This window comes from Neophocaena asiaeorientalis, unplaced genomic scaffold, assembly GCF_003031525.2.
Source record: "Neophocaena asiaeorientalis asiaeorientalis breed wild unplaced genomic scaffold, Neophocaena_asiaeorientalis_V1.1 scaffold280, whole genome shotgun sequence".
NCBI lineage: Eukaryota > Metazoa > Chordata > Mammalia > Artiodactyla > Phocoenidae > Neophocaena > Neophocaena asiaeorientalis.
Genome location: NW_020185321.1, coordinates 5863926 through 5888943, shown reverse-complemented (window position 1 = coordinate 5888943; position 25018 = coordinate 5863926). Strand labels below are relative to the sequence as shown.

The following is a 25018-nucleotide window of genomic DNA, read 5'->3' as shown; positions in this document are numbered from 1 at the left end:
AGATTTACTCTTCCTGTACTCCATTTCAAGTTTTTCACATTGTATTCTTCCCTACATCTGCCTCTTTTATTATATGCTCTGTCCATATAAAAACCTCCTCTGATGTTAATTTTGCATTCCTACCTGAGATGAAAAAACTCTTTCAATTAGCATTAGTCTCTACCTTCTCTGAACAAATATTATTCTTTTAATCATAGCTTAGACCAATATTGTAGATTTATCATTTTTTAACTTACTGATGTGAGACTACTCATTTAAATACTAGATAATAATTTTTTTTTTTTTTTTTGCGGTACACGGGCCTCTCACTGCTGTGGCCTCTCTTGTTGTGGAGCACAGGCTCCCGACGCACAGGCTCAGCGGCCGTAGATCACGGGCCCAGCCGCCCCGCGGCATGTGGGATCCTCCCGGACCGGGGCACGAACCCGTGTCCCCTGCATCGGTAGGCGGACCCTCAACCACTGTGCCACCAGGGAAGCCCCTAGATAATAATTATGATTAACATTTACTCATTGCATACTTATTACCAGGAAAGAGATTTTTTATTGTAGTAAAGTATACATAACACAGCATTTACCATTTTAACAATTTTTAAAATTGAAGTATAGTTGATTTATAATATTGTTTAGTTTCAGGTGTACAGCAAGTGATTCAGTTATACATATATATATTTTCAGATTATTTTTCATTATAGGTTATTACAAGATACTGAATATAATTCCCTCTACTGTAGAGTAAATCTTTGTAATTTATCTATTTTGTGTATAATAGGTTGTATCTGTTAATCCCATACACCCAATTTTTACCCCCCCTCCCTCTCCCCTTTGGTAATCATAAGTTTGTTTTCTATGTCTGTGAGTCTCTTTCTGTTTTGTATATAGACTCATTTGTATTATTTTTTAGATATAAGTGATATAAAGCATTTGTCTTTTCTCTGTCTGACTTACATCAATAACTATAACATTTTCCAGGTCCATCCATGTTGCCTCAAATTGCGATATTTCATTCTTTTTTATGGCTGAGTAATATTCCATTGTATATATATACCACATCTTCTTAGGCCACTTATCTTGTTGATGGGCACTTGGGATATTTTGATGTCTTGGCTATTGTAAACAGTGGTGCTATGAACATTGGGGTGTATGCATCTTTTTGAATTAGAGTTTTCATTTTTCCAGGATATACACGCAGGAGTGGAATTGCTGGATCATATGGTAGCTCTATTTTTAGTTTTTTAAGGAACCTCCATACAGTTTTCCATAGTGGCTGCACCAATTTACATTCCCATCAACAGTGTAGGAGGATTCCCTTTTCTCCATACCCTCTCGAGCATTTATTATTTATAGACCTTACAGATGGCCATTTACAGATGGCCATTCTGACTGGTGTGAGGTGGTACTCATTGTGGTTTTGATTTACATTTCTCTAATAATTAGCGATGTTGAGCATCTTTCCATGTCCCTTTTCATGTGGCCTTTAATTAGGCCATCTGTATGTCTTCTTTAGGGAAATGTCTATTTAAGTCTTCTCTCCATTTTTTGTTTGGGTTGTTTGTTTTCTCAGTATTGGGTTGTATAAGCTCTTTATATAATTTGGATATTAACCCCTTATCAGTCTCATTGTCTGCAAATATTTTCTCCCAGTCCATAGGTTGTCTTTTCATTTTGTTGATAGTTTCCTTTGCTGTGCAAAAGCTTTTAAGTTTGATTAGGTCCCATTTGTTTATTTTGCCTTTATTTCTTTTACTTTGGAAGACTGATCTAAGAAAATATTGCTATGATTTAGGTCAGAGAATGTTTTGCCTATGTTTTCTTCTAGGAGTTTTATGGTATCACATCTTATGTTTAGGTCTTTAAACCATTTTGAGTTTATTTTTATATGTGCTGTGAGGGAGTGTTCTAATTTCACTGATTTACATGTAGCTGTCCAGTTTTCCCAGCACCACTTGTTGAAGAGACTGTCTTTTCTCCATTATATATTGTTGCCTTCTTTGTCATAGATTGACTGTAGGTGTGTGGGTTTATTTCTGGGCTCTCTATTCTGTTCCATTTACCTATGTGTCTCTTTCTGTGCCAGTACCATGCTGTTTTGATTACCATAGTTGAGTAGTATTGTCTGAAGTCTGGAAGGGTTATGCCTCCAGCTTTGTTCTTTTTACCTCAGGATTTCTTTGGCAATTCTGGGTCTTTTGTGGTTCCATATAAATTTTAGAATTATTTGCTCTAGATATGTGAAAAATGTCATGGGTATTTTGATAGGGATCACATTAAATCTGTAGATTGCTTTGGGTAGTATGGCCACTTTAACAATATTAATTTTTCCAATCCAAGAGCATGGGATATTATTTCCATTTCTTTGAATCATCTCTGATTTCCTTTAACAAAGTTTTATAGTTTTCAGTGTATAGGTCTTTCACTTCCTTGATTATGTTTATTCCTAGGTATTTTTTTAATGTGATTTTAAACGGATTTTTTTTTTTTTACTTTCTCTTTCTGATATTTCACTATTAGTGTAAAGAAACGCAACAGATTTCTGTATGTTAATCTTGTGTCCTGATGCCTTGCTGAATTCATTTACTAGTTCTAATAGTTTTTGTGTGGAGACTTTAGGGTTCTCTATATAGAGTATCATGTCATCTGCAAATAGTGACAGTTTTACCTCTTCCTTTCTAATTTGGATAACTTTTATTTCTTTTTCTTATCTGATTGCTGTAGCATCCTTGTATTGTTCCTGAATTTAGCAGGAAGGCTTTCAGTTTTCATTGTTAAGTATTATACTTGCTGTGGGTTTTTCGTAAATGGCTTTTATTATATTGAGATATGTTCCCTCTATACCCACTTTAGTGAGAGTTTTTATTGTGAATGGATGTTTAATTTTGTCAAATCCTTTTTCTTTGTCTACTGAGATGATCAGGTGGTTTTTGTCTTTACTTTTGTTAATGCAGTATATCACACTGATTGATTTGCATATGTTGAACCAGCCTTGTGATCATGGAGTGAATCCAACTTGATCATGGTGTATGATCCTTTTTATATATTGTTGGATTCGGTTTACTAATATTTTGTTGAGGATTTTTGCAACTATATTCAACAAAGATATTGGCCTGTAATTTTCTTTTTTGATAGTGCCTTTATCTGGTTTTGGTATCAGGTTGATGGTGGCTTCATAGAATGACTTAGGAGTGTTCCCTCCTCTTCAATCTTTTGGAATAGTTTGAGGATAGGCATAAATTCTTCTTTGTATGTTTGTTTTTGTTGTTGAGTTGTAGGAATTCTTTGTGGATTCTATTGTGGATACTAATATGTGTGTTGCAAATATTTTCTCCAATTCTTTTCTTTTCACTCTCTCTCTCTCTCTTTTTTTTTTTTGGCTGTATCAGGTCTTAGTTGCGGCATGTGGGATCTTCATTGTGGCATGTGGGATCTTTTGTTGTGGCGCACGGGCTTGTCTTTAGTTGTGGCATGCAGGCTCTAGAGTGCATGGGTTTAGTTGCCCTGCGGCATGTGGGATCTTAGTTCCTCGACCAGGGATCAAACCTGCATCCTCTGCATTGGAAGGCAGATTCTTAACCACTGGACCACCAAGGAAGTCCCTCTTTTCACCCTCTTGATAGTGACCTTTAATACACAAGTTTTAAATTTTGATTTAGTCCAATTTATCTATTTTTTCTTTTGTTTGCCTGTGCTTTGGTATCATATCCAATAACCTATCACCAAATCTGTTGTCACGAAGCTTTCCCCCTATGTTTTCTTGTAAGAGTTTTATGGTTTTAGGTCTTAAGTTTAGGTCTTTTTTCCATTTTGAGTTAATTTTTGTATATGGTTTTTGGTAAGGGCTCGACTTCATTACAACTTGAGCCAGTTTTCCTAGCAACATCTGTTGAAAAGATTGTCTTTTCCCCATTAAGTGGTCTTGGCACTTTTGTTAAAAATCAGTTGACAATATACACAAAGGTTTGTTTCTGGGGTCGCTATTATATTCTGTTTGCTATTTGTCTGTCCAGTGCTGCACTGTTTTGATTACTGTAGTTTTGTAGTAAGTTTTGAAATCAAGATCAGCAAACACTCTAACTTTGTTCTCTTTTTCAAGATTTCTTTGGCTGTTCAGGCCACTGAAATTTCATATGAATTTTAGGATACGTTTTTCTATTTCCACTAAAGCACCCCTGAGATTTTGATAGGGATTGTATTTAATCTGTATATCACTTGGAGTGGTACTGTCATCTTAACATTATCATCTTCTATTGATGAACATGAGATGTCTTTCCATTTGTTTATGTTTTCTTTAATTTCTTTCAGAACTATTATGTAGTTTTCACCATACAAACCTTTGATCTCCTTGGTTAATTTATTCCTAAGTAGTTTATTCTTTTTGATGCAAAATAGTTGCAAGTGGAATGGATGCTATTGTAAATGGAATTGTTTTTATAATTTGCATGGGGAGGGGTTTTCTTATTGTTAATGTATAGGAATGAAATTGATTTTTTGCATGTTGATTTTGTATCCAGCAACTTTGCTGAATTCATTTATTAGCTCTAATATTTTTTGTGGAATCCTTAGGGTTTTCTACATAAAAGATTGTGTCAGAGAATAGAGATAATCTTACTTCTTCCTTTCCAATTTAAATGCATTTTCTTTTTCTTGCCTAAGTGGTCTGGGCAGACCTTCCAATACTATGTTGAACAGAAATGGTGAATGCAGACTTCCTTCTCTTGTTGCTGATCTTAAGGGAAAAGTTTTCAGTCTTTCAACATTGTATCATGTTATCTATGGGTTTTTCATATATGGCTTTATCATGTTGAGGAGGCTTCTATTATTAATTTGTTGAGTGTTTTTTTTTATCATGAGTGGGTGTTGGATTTTATTAAATGCAGTGTGTTACATTAATTGATGTGTGCTGAACTATCCTTGAACATGCTGAATCATCCAGGAATACATCCCACTTGGTCATGGAGTATAATCCTTTTCATATGTTGTTGATTTAATATGCCATAGATATATCCTTATGGTTACCATGGGTATTACATATAACATCCTAAATGTTGTAACAATCTAATTTGAATTAATACCAACTTATTTACAGCCACATAACAAAATTCTTCTCCTATACAGTTCTGTTCTCCCTTTGTTATTAATGTCAAAATGTTGCATCTGGGGGCTTCCCTGGTGGCACAGTTGTTGGGAGTCTGCCTGCCAATGCAGGGGACATGGGCTCGCACCCTGGTCTGGGAAGATCCCACATGCCACAGAGCAACTGGGTCCGAGAGCCACAATTACTGAGCCTGCGCGTCTGGAGCCTGTGCTCCACAACAAGAGAGGCCGCGATAGTGAGAAGCCCGTGCACCGCAATGAAGAGTGGCCCCCGATTGCCACAATTAGAGAAAGCCCTCGCACAGAAACAAAGACCCAACACAGCCATAAATTAATTAATTAATTTTAAAAAATGTTGCATCTGTATACAATGTGTGCCCAATAACATAGATTTGTAAATATTTTTATCTATTTGTCTTGTAAATTCTGTAGAAAATAAAAAGTGGAGTTACAAACCAAAATTATGAAAATATTTGCCCATGTACTTTACTCTACTGCAGTAGAGTTTCTTCATATACTGTATATCTTCAACCTGAAGGACTCCCTTTAGCATTTATCATAGGCCATCTGGCCTCTAAGGTTTTGGTGAGAAATTGAGTGACAGTCTTATTCAGGATCTGTTGTATTCAATGAGTCACTTTTCTCTTGTTGCTTTCAAGTGTCTCTGTCTTTGGCTTTTGAAAATTTGACTACATTATGTCTCAGTCTGGGTCTCTTTGGGTTTATCCTACCTGGGGATTGTTGAGCTTCTTGTAAATTCATGTCTTTTTAAAAATATATTTATTTATTTATGGCTGCATTGGGTCTTCGTTGCTGTGTGTGGGCTTTCTCTAGTTGTGGCAAGTGGGGGCTGCTCTTCATTGTGGTATGCGGGCTTCTCATTGCAGTGGCTTCTCTTGTTGTGGAGCATGGGCTCTTGGCACATGGGCTTCAGTAGCTGTGGCTTGTGGGCTCTAGAGCGCAGGCTCAGTAGTTGTGGCACATGGGCTTAGTTGCTCTGAGGCATGTGGGATCTTCCTGGACCACGGCTTGAACCCGTGTCTCCTTCATTGGCAGGGGGATTCTTAACCACTATGCCACCAGGGAAGCCCCAGATTCATGTCTTTTATCAAATTTTTAAAGTCTGGGGCCACTATTCATTCAAATAACCTCTCTACCCCTTCTCTATCTCTTCTGTTTCTGGGACTCCATAATGCATATTTTGATCTGCTTGTTGGTGTCCAACAAGTCCCTTATGCACTTTTCTTCATTTGGGTTTCTATTTGCCTCTTACACTGAATATAAAATAATATATTATTTAATATATTCAAGTTTGCTGATTTTTTTTTTTGTCTAATCATGTCCACTGTTGATCCCCTCTAGTAAATTTTTCACATCAATTATTGTATATTGTAGCTCCAGAATTTGTTTGGTTCCATTTTATAATTTCTGATTGTTGATATTCTCATTTTATTCATGTGATTTTCCTGGTTTCCTTTAGTTATTTGTCCATATTGTCACTTAGCTCTTTGACCATATTTAAGACAATTGTTTAAAAATCTTTGTCTAGTAAGTCCATGACTGGGCTTCCTCAAGGACAGTTCCTGTCAATTAACTTTGTTCCTTTTCATGAGTCATGTTTCCTGTTTCTTCATGTGCTTTATGTTTTGTATTGTAAATTGGACACTATTAAAAAGTGTTAATTCTGGAAATCAGATTTTCCCCCTTCCCCAGTTTCAATGTTTTTGATTGTTAAAGGCTGTGGTAATCTGATACTTTTTCTAATTATTTTTGCATAGACTGTTTCTTGCATGCATGATAACTTAAAAGTCATTTTCTGTTTTTTAAAAATATTTATTTAATTATTTGCCTGTGCTGGGTCTTTGTTGTGGCATGTGGGATCTTTAGTTGTGGCATGTGGAATCATTTTTTTTAAGTTGCGGCATGCGGACTCTTAGTTGCAGCATGCGGGGTCTAGTTCCCTGACAAGGGATCAAACCCAGGCCTCCTGCATTGGGAGTGTAGTCTTAACCACTAGACCACCAGGCAAGTCCCTAAAAGCGTTTTTCTTTAGTTCATTTTGTGTATATCTGCTTTTAACTGTTTTGACAGAGATTTTCTTGAATGCCAGAAGCTGAAACAAACAACACACGAACACACACACACAAGAGAACAGCCACCTTCCCTAGTCTTTGCAGGTTGGTTCTGTGCTGGGGCATTCCTTCACCATTTAGCTAGAATTGCTCTGAGCCTAGGTATCACCCCAAGGTGAAATCTTGTCTTCTCAAGATTAAGTAAAACTTCTTGGCATGCTTCTTGTGTGGACATGTATATATCTTTTTTCTTTTTTCTTTTTTTTGCTGCACCGTGTGGCATATGGGAACATAGTTCCCTGAACAGGGAGCAAACCCACACCCCCTGCAGTGGAAGCAGAATCTTAACCACTGGATCACCAGGGAAGTCCCTGTGTGGACATGTGTATGTCTTAGTAAAGTCCCCCCTATACACATCTGCTTTTGAATGTCTTAATTTCCCAGAGTTTTACCCTAGCTTTTCCTCCAGGCCATAGCTTGTGTCCCCACCAATATCTCTTGCCCCAGGCATTCCACCTTGAAGGTTTTATGAGCAGTGCATGCTCATTTCCCCACCTGCATTCTGAGTAATGTGAAACAGTAATGTGCCTTGCATCAGTCCTTCAAGTATCCTCAAGATAGGTTAGAACAGAGATACACAATAATTTGCAAACATGGTCTGCTCTGCTCCCTCAAGTTTGAGGAGAAACTGGGTTGCCACCAGGTCAAGACCAAGATCACTGTTGTGCTGGGGAGGGGTGGGGAAAGAGTAAACATGCCACAAAACATTACTAACATTTTGAAGATGGCTTTTCTTAATTGAGCATTTTCTTGTTTCAAAAAACCTTTGACTGTTTCTCAGAGGTACTACAAAGTTGGTTCAGAAAGCTTCTGGGTTTTTTTTTGTTGTTGTTGTTTTTCAGTTTCTATGGGAAAACAATAGCTTGGAGCTTCCTAGTTCAACATTTTGGTGACATCATTTGCAGGAACTGTATTTTTCACATATTTCCCATTCCAACAATTTTTATTTTAAAATGAAGAAATTGGGACTTAGGAAGTTTTACAAATTGCCAAAAATTACAGAGTTTGTTAATGGAGTTGGGATTATACTCTTCTAATGAGAAGTGGTTTTGTCTTATTTACCATATATCGGGAGCTCATAGCATCTGACAAGGTGTTTACCTCATATTTAACTGGCTGGGGTAGAATTAAGCAGGAAGGGGACTGTCTTAGCTTGAGCTACTATAACAAAATACCATAGACTGAGTGGCTTAAACAACAGACATTTATTTCTCACAGTTCTAGAGGCTAAGAAGTCCCAATAGCAAAGTGCTGGCAGATTTGGTGAAGGTCCATTTCCTGGGTTGTAGACAGCTGCTGTCTCACTGTGTGCTTGGTGTATACACAAGACATTCCTTATAAGGACAATACTCCCATCATAAGTGTGCCACCTAATCTAAAACTAATTAATCTCCCTAAGGCCCCATCTCCAAATACCATCACATTGCAGATTAGGGCTTCCACACATGAATTCTGGGCTGGGGTGGAAGGGGAATTTCCTTATTCACCGAAAAAAAATCTTTAATATAACGGTATTAAGCAGCGATGGGCTTCAAATTACTTTGTTCAGAATCCTCATGCTGATGGACATGAATCACAATTTGAACAAATGCAAAGGCATACTATGTTTTGGGACAGAAAGACAGTATTATAAATGTCATTTCTCCCAAAGTAAGTGTATATATTTAGTGTAATTCCAATTAGAATATCAAAGCGTTTTTGTAATTTGAGAAAACTATCTTAATTTATATAGAAAGAAAATTAGATTAGCCAATAAAACTGAAAAACAGGGAGTGAGGGACTAGCTGTAATAGTATCAAAATACAATAAGGCTAATATGTTATCAATTAATATGGTGTTAGTATAGGAATAGAAAAACAGATTAATGAAGCAAGAGAATATAGGTGTTGGTATAAATCAAAATATAAGGCAGTTTAAGTTGAATGAAGAAAAGACCATATGGTTAAAGGATTACATAGCAAAGTTTTAGTTGAGTAGGAAAAGTGTGGTATCAGTAAAGGATTAAGAACAGGTCTTTCCCACTGATTCATCTCTGGAAAAATGACTTTAGATTTGCCTTTCTACCAGTTTCATTGAAGAAAACACCACTGTAAATCTCTCATCTGTAGCCTGTATCTGGATGGGGCGAACTGTTAACCGGCATGTAGACACTGACAGCCTATATAAGTAAGGCATCACAAGTCTTGGGAAACCAAGGCAGTGGCTTCTCTGTGCTTAAATTATCATTGTTACAAGTGAGTGTGCCCCATGTGATGGTGGCACACCGTGCAGATGCCCTGGTTGATTATTATAAAATGTGCTGGATGAGAATGTTAATGTTTCCCAGTGCTGAGGTGAACCACTTCCATTTTGATCTTTTCTCCTCTGGGCAGTGCTGAAGCAGTGGAAGCTGTGCTTGCTTAGATAGTTGCGGGACTGTCGATGAACATGCTGTGAAGACATTTTTTTGTCAGGTCAAATCTAATAATAAACTTAATGCCAGGTTAAAGCTTATTCTGCTCTCCCTCTCTCTTTTTTTGATTGCTAGTTCAAATCTGTGATTGCTTCTGGTGGACATGCAGGTGTCAGAGCTATGTGACTTGCTGATAAACTGGCTGCTAGATTATTTTAACAAATTGTGCTTGTATAACTGGCAACCCATCTGGAAGAAAAGAAAATGAACCCTCATATATGACATTAAAAATTCAATTCTAGATGGATTAAATATTAATATATTGCAAAAAGGAAACAGACAATTTATAAGAAAACCTAAGAAATAACATATATAATCTAGAGATTAAAATATCTCTATAACCAATCCATAAACTTCCTAATGTCTAATACATGAAGAAGTCTTCAAAACTGACAAAAAGAAAAATAATCCTGTAGGAAAATAGGCTAATATGAAAATTTACAAAGAAGCAAATCTAGGAAAAGGTGAGGTTTATACTCATCAGACAAACATGAATTTTAGTATAATACCACCTATTGCATGGCTGGAGGAAACTTGTCTTTTTGAAAATAACTGATTGCATCTTAAAATAGCACATATCCTTTGATCAAGCAGTCTCTTGCCTATAATCTATCCCCCAGAAATAAAAATAAAAGGTAAGGGCCAATATAAGGGTGTTTACTATAGTGTTGTTTGTGATGGCAAATAACTAGAAACAAGTTGAATTAGTAGGGGGATGGCTGAATAAATTTATAGCACACAGTATCACTGAATACTGTGCAGCAACTGCTTATCTTACTCTATCTGACCATTATAATCATTATTGTTGCTAGGCCTTGGCACTGACCAGCTATAGGCACCAAAAGGTAATCCTCCTTATTTGGTCTGGATTAGAGTTCCTAGTTGCTCTGGTGATTTCAAAGCTGCACCAGCACAGAGGGATAACATTTAAGGAATATGAGAGAATGCTTAATGAGAAATGGAAGAAAAGAGAGGATAATTTAGATTCACATAGATATACATGTATCTTATTTGGATACATTACCTCACAAAGTCAACCTATGGCATTTATAATCTTATCTCAAGACCAACCTTCAAATATGCTAATAATAAGCCATGCAGTGCTATAGTTATAGTAGCATAGTATTATTCTGGGTTTAAAAGAAATTGATATATTTGAAAGCAGCCTAAGGTTTGTGTTACATACTCATTTTTAAATCACTATTCAAAAAGAACACTAAATGCTTTCTATATGTCAAGTTATTGTGGAAAGGAATCAAAAATCCTCATAAAGATTTGCTTTTAATAAAAGAATTCTGTTTAGGTCTGAGATCTCCCTTTTCAGTGCCATTTTCCTGAAGGAAACAAACAAACTAGAGGTGGGGGAAATTGATTGACTGTGGCAGGTTAGAGAAAAAAAATAGTCTGAGTTAAAAACTCAAGCTGAAATGCAAGAGTTGATGTTTTACTCAATGGCATACAAAAAAATGTAAGAGTGACATGTTTTCCTCATTTAAAAAATGTCAAATTTCTAATGCCAACACTGGTTATGTGGACTATTAAAATTTCTGATAAATGTTTCTGAAAAACTAATTATCTCTAACAAGTTTGTGCATGTATTACTAAGTGATATGATCCTTAAATGTATGTGATTCAATCACCTGTTGCAAAATCATGCTATAATCTACTGTGGTCTCAGTAGAGACCACAGAGATTAATGATATGACATTTGAGAGTAAATTTAAATAACTAGATTTGTTACCATTCCAATTTTTAAAATTCATATTTTATAGTAAAGATATGATTGTAGAAATATCTTCTGTAAAATATCTGCATCTAACTGGGAATGTGAATCCACTATAACATGTACTCCATATAGTTTCCCTACTCCTATCCCTATCTTTTTTAATTTTCAGAAGTTTAAAAGAAACAGCATAAACAACAGAATAAATTCATATACTATTACAATTCAGAATTAACTAATATTTTGTTTTATTTACTTGGAATCTTTATTTCTTTTTAATGAGATAGATATTTAGATACAAAACTGAAGTATCCTTTAACTACCATGTTTGGCCCCATTTCCCTTCTACTGCCTTTCTTTTTAGAGACAACCACTTTTGGGAATTGAGTGTGTATTCTTCCAATCCATTCTTCATAGTTTTACATAAAAATGTTCACCCATAACCAATGCTTTAATACTAGTGTTGGTTACTGTTGATTTAATTCAAATTCATACAGGTATAATTATAATATATTCACTTCGTTTGTTTTCACTCTACATGATTTTCATATCTTTCTCTATTAATACATATAGATTTAATTTGTTAAACTTAACTACTAGAGAATATTATACAGTGTGACTGCATCACATTTTATTCATCCATTTCAAAAGTGACAGACATTTGTTTCCAATATTTTGCTAATATAACTCATGCTGCAATGAACATAAAGGTACAGGACTCCCTGGGTACATGTATCAGTTTCTTCACTATATGTGTGTATACTCAAGAGTGGGTATTCTGGAATCTGTTTTTGAAATTCTTTCCTACCCTGAGGTTTGAAAAAATTCTCCTATAAAATTCTTATATTACTAAGTTTTGCTCTTTGCATTCTAATCTTCACAACACTTTTGGATTTTTAAATAAATACTTTAATGAATAACAACAGCAAAGATCTAATATTTTTCCATATGAAGAGTCAATTACCCTGAGACCATTTTTTAAATCATCCAGATTTTCCTACCAACTTGTGATTACCACCTCTATCAACTGCTAATTCCCCATAAAGATATGCATATGTTTCTGGATATAATATTCTGTCACAATCTTTGTTTTCTATTACTGCATCAAGAGCAAATAATTTTGATGACTATACATGTAGCAAAACATGTAACAAAAAAATGACAATTTTGGGCTTCCCTGGTGGCACAGTGGTTGAGAGTCCGCCTGCCGAGGCAGGGGACATGGGTTCGTGCCCTGGTCTGGGAAGATCCCACATGCTGCACAGCGGCTAGGCCTGTGAGCCATGGCCGTTGAGCCTGCACGTCCGGAGCCTGTGCTCTGCAACGGGAGAGGCCACAACAGTGAGAGGCCCACATACTGAAAAACAAACAAACAAACAAACAATTTTGTCTCTTAATTTCACATCTTAATACCTCGCATATCTTTGCCTGAATGCATCAAGTAGGCCTTCCGGAACCATGTTGATTAGTGTCCATGACTGGATCCTTACTTTAATGAGAATGCTCCTAAAAGTACAGCAGGAACAATGTTTGTTGTGGGGGTCTTGGGGGTGTAGGTTTTCATGATACTGTGATAGTTATTAAATTCTCAGTATATTACATTTTGAGCTGTTGCTGAAGGATTTTCCACATTCATGTGACTTCACTGTAAAATGAATTTTCTGATATACTGTTTAATACAAATTCTCTTGAAGGTGTTCCCAAATTCAAGGCATTCAGAGTTTTAATGAGTATGAATTCTCTGGTGTCTAATATGATGTGACTTCTGGCTAAAAGCTTTCCCACATTCATTACACTGATAAGGTTTTTCTCCAGTGTGGATTCTCATATGCAGAGCAAGAGTTGAGAACTGAGAGAAGGCTTTCCCACATTCATTACAACCATAGGGCTTCTCACCTGTATGGCTTCTCATATGCACAGTAAGAGATGAGCTTTGACAGAAGGCTTTCCCACATATTTTACATTCATAAGGCTTATCACCTGTATGAATTCTCACATGTACAATGAGAGATGTGATTCGAGAGAAGGCTTTTCCACATTTATTACATTCATAGGGTTTCTCTCCTGTATGAATATTGTGATGTTTAATGAGGTACTGCTTCTGCCTAAAGATTGTTCCACATTCATTACATTTATAGGGTTTCTCTCCAATATGAATTTTCTCATGCTCAGTGAGGTTTGATTTCCCACTGAAGGCTTTTCCACATTCCTTACATATATAAGGTTTCTCTCCTGTATGACTTCTCTGGTGTCTAATGAGGCTTGACTTCTGAATGAAAGCTTTCCCACACCCTTTACATTCATAAGGTTTCTCGCCAGTATGAATTCTTTGATGGATAATGAGGTTTTCCTTCTGGCTAAAGGCTTTTCCACACTCATTACATTTAAAGGGTTTCTTTCCACTATGGATATTCTGATGTTTAACGAGGTATTGCTTCTGGCTGAAGGCTCTTCCACATTGATTACATTCAAATGGTTTCTCTCCTGTATGAATTTTCTCATGCTCAGAGAGATATGATTTTCCATTGAAGGCTTTGCCACATTCCTTACATACATAGGGTTTGTTTCCAATATGATTTCTCTGATGTTTAATAAGGCTTGGCATCTGAATAGAAGCTTTCCCACATTCATAAGTTTTCTCTCCAGTATGATGTTTTTGATGAGTAAGCAAGTTTCCCTTCTGGCTGAAGGCTTTTCCACATTTATTACATTTATATGGTTTCTTTCCTGTATGACTTCTCAAGTGTAGAGTAAGGGATGAGACTCGAGAGAATTCTTTACCACATTCATTACATTCATGTGATTTCTCTCCAGTATGCATTTTCTTATGCTCTATGAGGTTTTGCTTCAGGTTAAATGTTTTTCCACAGTCATTACATTCATAAGGTTTCTCTCCAGCATGAATTTGATCATGCTGAAGGAGATCTGATTCAGGCTGAAGGCTTTCCAACATTCTTATCATGCACAGATACCTTCTCCAACAAGAATTCCTTAGTATCTCTTGACATGTGACATGGATGAAAGCTTTTCCACATTCAGTAAATTCATATGGTTTCTCTCCAATAGTAATTCTCAGCTATCTAACAAAGTTGAATATATGATGAAAAACTTTTCACATTGGTTATCCTGTGATTAGCTGATTACAAATTGGGATGAAATATAGCATCCTCATTATATTCTTAATGGTTCTTGCTTAGACAGCTTCTCTCATATTTAAGTGTAAATTAAATGTTCCAAACTCGTTTAAACTGAGTCCCATACACAGAGGAGTTGTCTTAAAGAATCAATGTCTGTGCTCAGAGGAAATACTTTTCTGCTACCTAGGTTTTCTGAGTTTTTCTTTAGCTGTGCTTTCATGGAGAAGGATGAGACTTAACCCACAAGTCTTTCCTGTTGTGTCTTTATTTACTTATAAATTTCCCAGGCCTTTTCTAAAAAGGAGTACAAAAAAATCATCATTGAAAAGAGTTAATAACTGTAAAATATTTAATGCCTGGCATGTAGTAAACATTCAATAAAGTAGCTATCATCATCATCAATATCACACTTGTAAATTTTCCCACTATTTTTAATAAAATTTCAAAAATATGCAATTTAAAAATAGACTCTTTATTTCAAACCTAACCTACCAGTATAAAAGAAAGCTCAAATGCAAATAACATCCATGGGTGCATGTAGCTTAAACTGCTTTTAAATGAAACAATGTATACTTTATATATCAGTAAAGTAAGGGAAAACATAAAGAACAGGTGACAAACAGGATGAAAGACGAACACGTAACATTTGGAAAGCCTAGGATGAAGGGATAAAAAATAAAATGAATAGGAGTATTAATAAGGGCTATGTGGTTAAATAAGACATTTATTTCTACATTTTCCTGAAACTCCATTAAAATAACAATAGGGGATGAAGGGCATTACTCATAAAATCTAAAAGGTTGAGGAGACAACAGTGAATGAAAGTATTAAGAAATTTTGAAAGGAAAGCAAATAAAGGACTGTAAATTAACAGCAGAACTGAGTGACTTAAATAAAATGCTAGCAGATGAGGATGCTACTTAGAAGCAAGGTAATCTGTGACACAGCTGTCAACAGAAAGGCACTATAACTGGAGACATTGCATGAGAGTGGAAGGTGGGGCTTATAAAATGAAAGGAGCAGCTGATACACCCAATTCTCCTAACTGGAAAGAAATAGTAATTTATTATCCAGACAAAGTACAACTGCGAAACTCCAAATTTAGTGATGACAGGGAAAGTAGATGAGAGTACCATACTGAAAGAAGTGGATGAGTAAAAGTTTATATATAGTATAGGCTCCCAACTTCTTTCTTCTGCTAGACTCTAAGAATGCTGGTAGTTGTTAGATAATGGAAGGGTTCTTGTTTGAAAAAATGAGAAGATCATGAGAACACCTACAGATACTGACATTTGGAGTCATATAAAAGAAAGACTTAGATATCTGACTGAATGCTGCACAGTGAAGCCCACCATTTTACAAGACCCACCCATGGACACAGAGATTACAATAATCTTTCTGGTACCTCAATGTATTAATGTAGAGTTAAAGATCACAAAAATTGGACAAAAGCCATAATGTGAAAGATCAAACAAATAGGAAAAAACAAGGCAAGGAACAGAACAGCACATACATACAATATATAATTAGTATCACGGAAAGCTAAGAGATTATATAGCAATGAAATATTAACAGGATTCTATAACTAAGTGCTTTTGGAAATAAACAGTATGATGCTAACCTTAAAAATTCAATAGGTTGGGGGAAAAAATACAGAATATCTCCCAGAATAAAAAAATTTTTTAAAAAAAAAGGAAGGAAGGGAGAAAGGAATAAAGAAAGAGAGTAATGACTGGGAAATTAGTAGTTTAGTGGAGGAATCCAGGAGGTTCAAGAGAAAATATGAAGCACCAGAGAAAGGAGTTTCAGAGAAAATATGAAGAAAAATGAATGCAGGAAATTTTCTGAACCCCATCTTTCATATTAGCATGTTGATAATGATTAAATTGATTACATTTAAAATAGGTAAAATAGCTGTATAAAATACAGGAATAAACACCAATAGACACAGTCAAATGAGTTGAAAGTGGCTGTCTATGTGGAACAAAAACTGTGGGTGAGGAAGAATGGAGCAAGCATAGTTATAATCCTATTTGACTTTTAAAAGCCCCTATTTGTTATACTTACAGAGATCTTGAAGACTTGAGCCATTTAACTTGACTCAGTCTATAATTGTATAACTATAGACAGTGCTCTTTTTATCTACTTACAACTGAGTTTCACATGGACTAAACAGCAAAGTACACATATATTTAATGGGAAAGAAAATATGCCAGAAAATAGCCATTTTTACTTCCAAATCTGATTTTGATTATTGCTACTATGGTTTCTTGATACAGAAACTGTCATTGCCATCAAATTCAATTTTCATTTATTTTTCTCCTTTCATTATGCCTGATATACTGGCACCCAAGCCCTTTTCTTGTCAAGAGCCCTCTCCTTTGCCTCTCTCTAAATCCTTTCTTTTATAACTGTTTTCCATCCACTCACTGCAAACCTTGGACATTATCCTGATCTATCTGTCTTAAAATTATATCCTCATTTTCTTATAAATCATTTCAAGAACTGATTAGTAATATGCTGCCACTCATATCAGTGCTATAATTTCCATAACTAGAAAAAAATACCTCAACCCTCACTGCATACCATAAGCAAAAATTCACTCAAAATCAATTATAGACCTCAGCATAAGCATTAAAACTATTAATAAAAAAACTATTAAAATAAAAGAAAAAGTGGTAGACTTCATCAAAATTTAAAACTAATTAATGCCCTTCAAAAAACACAGTTAAGGACTTCCCTGGTGGCACAGTGGTTAAGAATCCACCTGCCAATGCAGGGGACAAGGGTTCGAGCCCTAGTCCAGGAAGCTCCCACATGCCATGGAGCAACTAAGCCCGTGCACCACAACTACTGAGCCTGCGTGCCACAACTACTGAAGTCTGCGCACCTAGAGCCTGTTCTCTGCAACGAGAAGCTACCGCATTGAGAAGCCCGCGCACCGTGATGAAGAGTAGCCCCTGCTTGATGCAACTAAAGAAAGCCTGCATACAGCAAGGAAGACCCAATGCAGCCAAAAAATTTTTAATTAATTAAAGAAAAGAAAATAAAAACACAGTTAAGAAAACAAAAAGGAAAGCCATAGACTGGGAGAAACTAATAAAGGGCTTGTATCCAGAATATATAGAACTCTTGAAACACAATAATAAAAAAATAAACAATTTAGTTTTTTAAATGGGAGAAAGACTAGGGTAGACATTTCACAAAATAAAACATTTGTGCTCAAGAATGCAGACAAGAAGGATAGAAAACTGGCCTTTCTGCCAATAAGCTTCAATGTATGTCTCAGACATCAAAGCAAAAAATACAAATCTAACAGAGTATATACTTAAGATCCAAGTTGCTCTGGAAGCTACAATATAAGATGGAGATACAGAGATTAGAGAGATTGGGCTAGAAGTGAGAGACAATTTAATAAAAATGAAGTTCAAAGTTGAACAGTGGATAGGATTTTGATAGATGGGTCACTGCACAATCAACGGCAAAGATGCAAAGAATTTCATACTATGAAGGGGGAGGTGAGAGCAGTGCAACTGTTACTATTTAAAGCTAGAATAATAATCATAATCACCAACTGTGCAGTGAAGGGAAGAGGGAGACTGAAAATATTTATTGTAAAATGTATAAAGTATACATCACTCCTGGTAACAGACAGTAAATAGATATTATCTCAAATCAAAGATGAAGACTAAGAAAATTATGAATATAAAGGCAACCATAAGAAAAAAATATAAACTTTCCAAATTTTCGGGAAAAAAAGACATATATTCAAAACAAAGAAAGATCCTATAGCAAAAGATATAAAAGATGAGGCAGAATTTAAAACAGTTGGGAATTCCCTGGAGGTCCAGTGGTTAGGACTCCGTGCTTTCACTGCCAAGGGCATGGGTTCAATCCCTGGTCAGGGAACTAAGATCCCACAAGCTGTGCCGCATGGCCCCCCCCAAAAAAAAAAATTAAAACAGTATATAAAATAAAATCAGAGAATCAATACCAACCATATTGTTCCTGTCAATAAGTGCAACTAGAATAAAACTAACTATTAAAAGAGCTATGATAGGATCATACAGAAAATTCTCAGGCCTCAAACCAGACCTCCAGAATCAAAAAACCTGTGGGTAGGGCCCAGCAATCTGTATTTCACAAGCCCTTCAGGTGATTTTGATTCATGCTAAAGTTTAACAACTGATATAGCAAAACCCCCCTAAACTATATATATACAAGATATGCATGTAAAACAATATATAAGAAATGGTGAAAATAAAGACTAAAGATAAAATAAAGAAGATAATCATGAATATATAAAATACAGAAATCCAAGATTCAAAAACACATTAGCAACTGAGAAGACCACCTCTCTCAACCTAGGAGATCAAATCCATGAAATATGCAAACATATAAAAAATGGGAACATGAAATAAAAATATGCAATTACTTATAATATAGAGCTAACTAGTTTATTCTGCATCTTGAATATAGGTAGTGAACCATCTTTTAAAATGCTCAGAGAACATTCTCAAAATCAGTCCACATAGTAGGCCTATAAAATCTCAAATATTCCACAAAGTAGAAAAGGACAGATAAAATTCTGACTAAAAAAAAAAAAGTCATAAATTAGAAAAATGAAAATCTTTCACGTGTAAATTCCAAAATCTACTGGCTTGAACAAACTCTTTGGTCAAAGAGGAAATTAAAATAAATTGTGTAATGTTCAGAATGTTATTCAGAACACAGTGTATATCAGAACCCAGAACCCATAGAACACATTTGAAAATAATGCGTGGAGAAGTTTTAGCATAAATGTTTACACTATTTTTAAAAGAAATAATCATAATAAACATTCCAACTAAGGAATTACAATAAGGAAAAGTAAATAAAAGAAAAACAGAAAAATTAGTAAAGATAAGAAAAGAAATTAATTATTACAAACAAAAATAGAAGTAATAATAGGTTCATGAGTTGATTCTTAGGGAAAAACTAAAAGGGAATAAAAGCAAAATTACAAAAATAAAAAATGATTATTTGGGAATAAGGATTGTAGAGATTATTTTGCTCAACGCTGTGCAAATAAACTTGAAAACCTAGCAAATATAACCTCTGAAAACTGAGACCAGAAAAGACAGAAAATCTAAACCGAAAAATAAACATAGGAAAAAAAGAGATAATCATTCAGACATTTTATCACCCCAAAGTCCCAGGTATACATGGCTTAAGATGTGAATTTTACTAAACTTTTAACAAAGTACAGTAATACTATATATTTAAAATTTTCCAATTCTTAAATTCATTAAATTTGCAAAAGCATGATTCTCAACAGATCAGGACTAAGTTCTGTATTACTAATAAGCCAAAAGAAAACACAGAAATTATATCCCCTTGGTAATTAAAGCCCCTTGTATTTTTACAGGGATTATATCAACATCCTTCACACATACTTATCAAAACTGAATTTTTTTAATACATCTCTAATGGAGTATAATTGCTTCACAATGCTGTGTTACTTTCTGTTGCACAACAAAGTGAATCAGCCATATGCATACATATATCCCCCAATCCCCTCGCTCATGAGCCTCCCTCCCACCCTCCTAAAACTGAATTTTTTATACTGTGAAATGACAGTCCTGAACTGAACTAGGCAACATTGTCTGAATACCAGGCAAAATGGTCCTTTCAACAGCATTTATCTTGTGGTTTAAAAAGTATTTTCAAAGTATAAATCAAAATGCTCTAATGCCAAGCAAACTAACTGTGCTATAATGCCTGGGTTGAGTTGTTGCAACAGAGATCCTATGGCTTACAAAGCCTAAAAACTTACTACCTGGCCCTTTACAAAATAATTTATTGACCCCCACCCCCCCACACACACCCTAGAGTGGTGATTCCTCTCTCCTCTACCAGGCTGGAACAAGGATGCATTGCTGATCCAGCTTCAACCACAACTAAATGATAAAGAGACACCTGGAAGAAATCTGGATCTTAAAGTACCACAAAGACCAAAGCTACCACGCAAATTTTGACTACTCACCACATAACTGATATGTGACCAAGAAATGAATTCCTACATTCCTTAAACCAGCACATTTTGGGGTTTATTATACTCACTTAGCTTTACCATGATTGATAACAATTTTCAGTCCAGTTTCATTGCTTTACGTATCACGTATCTGCAGATGCCAACTCAGCTCAGGCATTGTAGCTTGAAAGTAGTCTCAGACCCTAAGAGAATGAATGAACTTTTTACAAAAACACATAGCAGGGTATAGTTGCCAACCTCTGCTCTTAACAGGTCACCATTTAAACAGAATACATTGAGTTTGCTTAACATTTGAGCATTTTGATATATGTTACAACTCTTCTCAACATAGCAATCACAGTAATCTTGTCACAGTCAAATCATGTCACTGCTCTGCCTGAAAGTCTCCTTGTATACTCATAAAACATTTAGAAGCATACAATGTTAATAATTGCTGCTTCCAGGGAGCAGAAATGGAGAACTGAGAGCCAGGAATAAGGAGACATATCTATTCTTTTAATTTCTATCAAGTATATGTATTAGAGTTTAAAAATAATAGTACTATTTCTCTTTAAAAGTAACAGGGAATTGAACTAGTAGGAAGCCAGCACTTATTTCCAAGCCTGCATTATTGTAAAAAGCAGGAGGTGGAGAAGAGTTATACTATGATATCTGGAGGTAAGAAGACAATAAGGAATAAGGATAAGGGGGTAAAATTCAACTCTGAGGTATATAACGATAGAAGGAGGGAGAAATGATAGTTACATTTTAAAGAAATGAATCTTCGTGCTAGTTTTTGAAAGATTACAGATCTATAATCCTTGGCAAGAAGGACTGAATGAAGGAAAGGAGTCTAGGCATATAGGGAGAAGTAAAAAATGGAGAATGTTAGTGAGAGGGAGAAGCACGAAATTTAGGCTGTAGAAGTCATAAAATTGAGACAGCAAATGAGGTAGAGAGGCTGGCGTCCAGTTAGAGAGGCACCCAGTCCTCCAGAATCTGAGAAAAGAGCACCAATCCAGGAAGAACAGGTGGAAATGTTACCTAGGTATCTAAAGAATTCCTAGCAATTTTCACTCCAAAGGATGGGGGCTGATAAGAAAATCTCCTCAAAAAAAGTTTCAGGGAATTCCCTGGTGGCGCAGTGGCTGAGAGTATGCCTGCCGATGTAGGGGACACGAGTTCGTGCCCCGGTTCGGGAAGATCCCACATGCCGCGGAGCGGCTGGGCCCATGAGCCATGGCCGCTGAGCCTGCGCGTCCGGAGCCTGTGCTCCGCAACGGGAGAGGCCACAACAGTGAGAGGCCCGCGTACCGCAAAGAAAAAAAAAAAAAAAGTTTCAGATGTTGTAAACTCACTGAATAACTGTAATGAGCTTTTATTCCATTCATACCTGCTGAGTTCTTCCTAACTCACCTGGAGAACACCTCCTTTACATTTCTTCCTCAATCATCCATTGCTCTTCTTGTTTGAACTGGTGACTTTAAAATTCGAAATACTAACATAGGACTTGGATGTTACTGCTGAAGGTCAAAGCAGCATCCCAGAATTCAGGCTGAGCCCTTAGACCCTCAAAGGAGTTGAAGGATAAGGAAAGTGCAGCTCCTGGGGATACAAAAGGAAGCTGGCTTGTGAAAAAGAACAAAGTAACGCTGACCCTTTGGCTTAAAAACTGGAGCACATACATACATGTGAGTACATGGAAAAAGGAGTATTTGTAGTTTGCATCTCAGGCCAAACTCATTATGCCATTTAAAGGCTCCATACATTTCAAAAAATGGGAAACAGAAGCTATCGTATTTTCAGAATTTAGGTTATACAGAGAAACTACAAGACTGAGTTGCTAGGGTTCTCTAGAATCACAACCTGTATGGGTACCTTTGAGCAGGTGTCACTTGTAGCCTTGCTCCTGATTGAACAGTCACAGTCACACTTTTGAGTATCATAATGACACTTTTCTCATTAAGTGTGAAGTCGCCAACCTTGAGTGATATGGATAAAATATAAAGGGAATGACTCTGAAATAAGTCATGAATCAGAGCTCTTAAAGTTTTTAGAAGCCTAATATTTTACCTAGGTTATGTTACTCTAGGAGAAATTAAATATTTTAAGGGTCCTATAATTATATGGTCATTCAATTCATTGGTTCAGCAAACATATATATATTTCTCACTTATTATGTGTATTGAAAACACCATCGTCTCCAATTTGTAATGAGGTATGATAGCGAAAAGGATCATACTTCCTCACAAGCTTGATCCAATGTAGTATGCTTAGAATCTGCCTGGACAGTGCTATTAATTGATGAAAACAGGTAATACAGAAGTGGGAAAGGATGGAGGCAAACTGCAGGAGGAAAGACATAAGTATGACATTCTGGACATAAAGAGTTTGAAGTTCCTATGCAACCTCCAGATAGTGCTGTCTATTAGGCAGTTGGATATATGCATGAGGAGCTCAGGACAAGCCTCAAAGAGGAACGATCATTTGTTAGTCCTGTGTCAGGTGAAGCCACAGCAGTGGAATTTTGTTGCTCATAGAGTTCTTAGAGGTGAAAAATAATGATCGAAGTCAGAAACTTAAGAACACTAATATTTAAGGGAAAAACAGAAACGTTAAGTCACTAATGGAGGGTTTTTCTTTTTTTTCTTTTTCAGGGTGGGGGGGGTTGTTGTTCCTTGGTTTTGACCGGAATTATAAAAATGAGAGAAGTATTATGGAAATCAAGGAAACGTTCAAGATCGAGGCAGTGATAAACACCTGAAAAGGAATGGAGTGAACACAGAAATCTAATTCCTCCATCCCAATTAAAAATGGAAGTGTACAAAACATGCAAGCAAAAATGTGATTCTTATCCATGCCCTAGCTGCTGCATCCCCTCACAGCTATTTTTATTTTCTGTGTAACTACAAATATACATTCCTATCCCCACTTACTAAAAAAAGTAGTGTATTACACCAAATATACACTTTACTTCCTTCATGTAACAAAATACATTGCAGACTTTTAAAATCTATCTAACATATTGTATATATTTCCATTTGCTCAAGTCTTCTTTTGGGTCTTTCATTAACATTTAAAAATAATCTTCATAAAGGTTTTATACATTTACTGTTTATCCCTAGGTGTTTTATCTGACTTGTTGCTATTGTAAATACAGTAGTCTTCTTTATAACTATTACTGATTATTTTCTGTATGTATCAAAGCTATTATTTCTATACATGAATTTTTGTACTGTGGTACTTTTCTTTTTCGTTTTATTGAAAAATATGTTAAGTGTGATAAAATACTGGAAGAAATTCTCTTTGTAGATAAAAGAAAATTTTGTTTCTTTACATTTATAAAGGCCATTTCGTTTGGGGAAAACCTGGTCAAATTAGGAGTCAGACTGCCATGCTCACTGACAAACCAGGGAATCTTAAATCCGTTACTTGATTTCTGCACCAAAGACAGGACAACTTGCTTCCCAATTCCGTCTGTGCTGTGTGCACTACTGGAAACTACCTCTTAAAGCTATTCCTTAGTCCAGAACTTCTCAAAGCAGCCTTACCAAAATTCCTTCAAAGAATTAAGAAAATTCAATACCTACAGGGAGTCTAGACAACCAATAACAAGTTTCCCGGAAATCTTTCCTCTTTAAAAAAAAAAAAAAAAAAAGAATGCTGATTTTGTTTTTTACTCCACAATGAGTCTGCTTTTAGCCTTTTCCCTTTCTCATCTTTCACAGATACGGATGCTCCAGAGAGATGCATCCTTATCATTATTTTAGAAACTAGAAAAGTGAGGTTTACATGGTACTACCCCACTAAGTTCACAATGCCACCCAAACTCACAAACCTGGAACCATACAGGTTGCAACTCTACAACCCTCTCACATTCCCTCACAACCTTTGTCACCCACCGGAGAACCCGCCCGTTTCCTTCTGTACCCCTGCCCCCATCCACAGAAGCTTTGAACACTGCACGTCACAGGAGGCGATTCCTCCCCTTCAGTTTCCCCAGCCCGGTAGTAGGCTCCACAAAACCTCCCTTGCAGCCTCCCCGACCGGATTCTAAACCCAGAAACCCAGGTCCCGCAACAAGATCTGCGCTTCGCAGAGCCAAAACCAAACTCACCAGCAGACAAAGACGACGAAGGCAAGCCGGAAAGCCTGCGCCTGCGCTTGCGCCTGCGCACTCCAGGCTGGCGAGCATTCCCAGAGGTCTCCTGGGTTCCACCAAGCCTGGGCTCAGTACCGGGCAGAAGCAGTGGATGTTGGCCGGTTGTCCATTTTTTTTTTTGACTGTGGACTACATTTCCCAGAAGTTTCCGTGGTTCGAGTCGGCTTTTCGAGTCAGCTTTCGTGCTTTCTCAGCTCCACCATAGTTTGTGGGACTGTCTTCCTGGTTGGGGGAGTAGTGTACGTAGGCCGAGCCTCAGGACTTAGGTAACACTCTACCTTTGCTAACTACCTCTGGAAGAGGGCAGTG

At 36.3% G+C, this 25018-nt stretch overlaps 1 protein-coding gene across 1 annotated transcript; it reads right to left on the bottom strand.

Annotated features, from left to right (window-relative positions):
* Window positions 1-12662: 12662 nt before the first annotated feature.
* Window positions 12663-24783, bottom strand: ZNF260 (zinc finger protein 260). Its single transcript, XM_024733922.1, has 4 exons — window positions 24665-24783; window positions 21964-22152; window positions 20637-20750; window positions 12663-14828 (listed from the first exon to the last, which is right to left on the bottom strand). Exon 4 carries the CDS (start codon window positions 14357-14359, stop codon window positions 13121-13123), a length of 1239 nt encoding a protein of 412 aa, XP_024589690.1. The 5' UTR covers window positions 14360-14828; window positions 20637-20750; window positions 21964-22152; window positions 24665-24783; the 3' UTR covers window positions 12663-13120.
* Between the last annotated feature and the right edge of the window lie 235 nt (window positions 24784-25018).

Coding starts and splice junctions, on each gene's coding strand:
- ZNF260 (XM_024733922.1), bottom strand. CDS start 14,359: ATGATAAGAATGTTGGAAAGCCTTCAGCCTGAATCAGATCTCCTTCAG.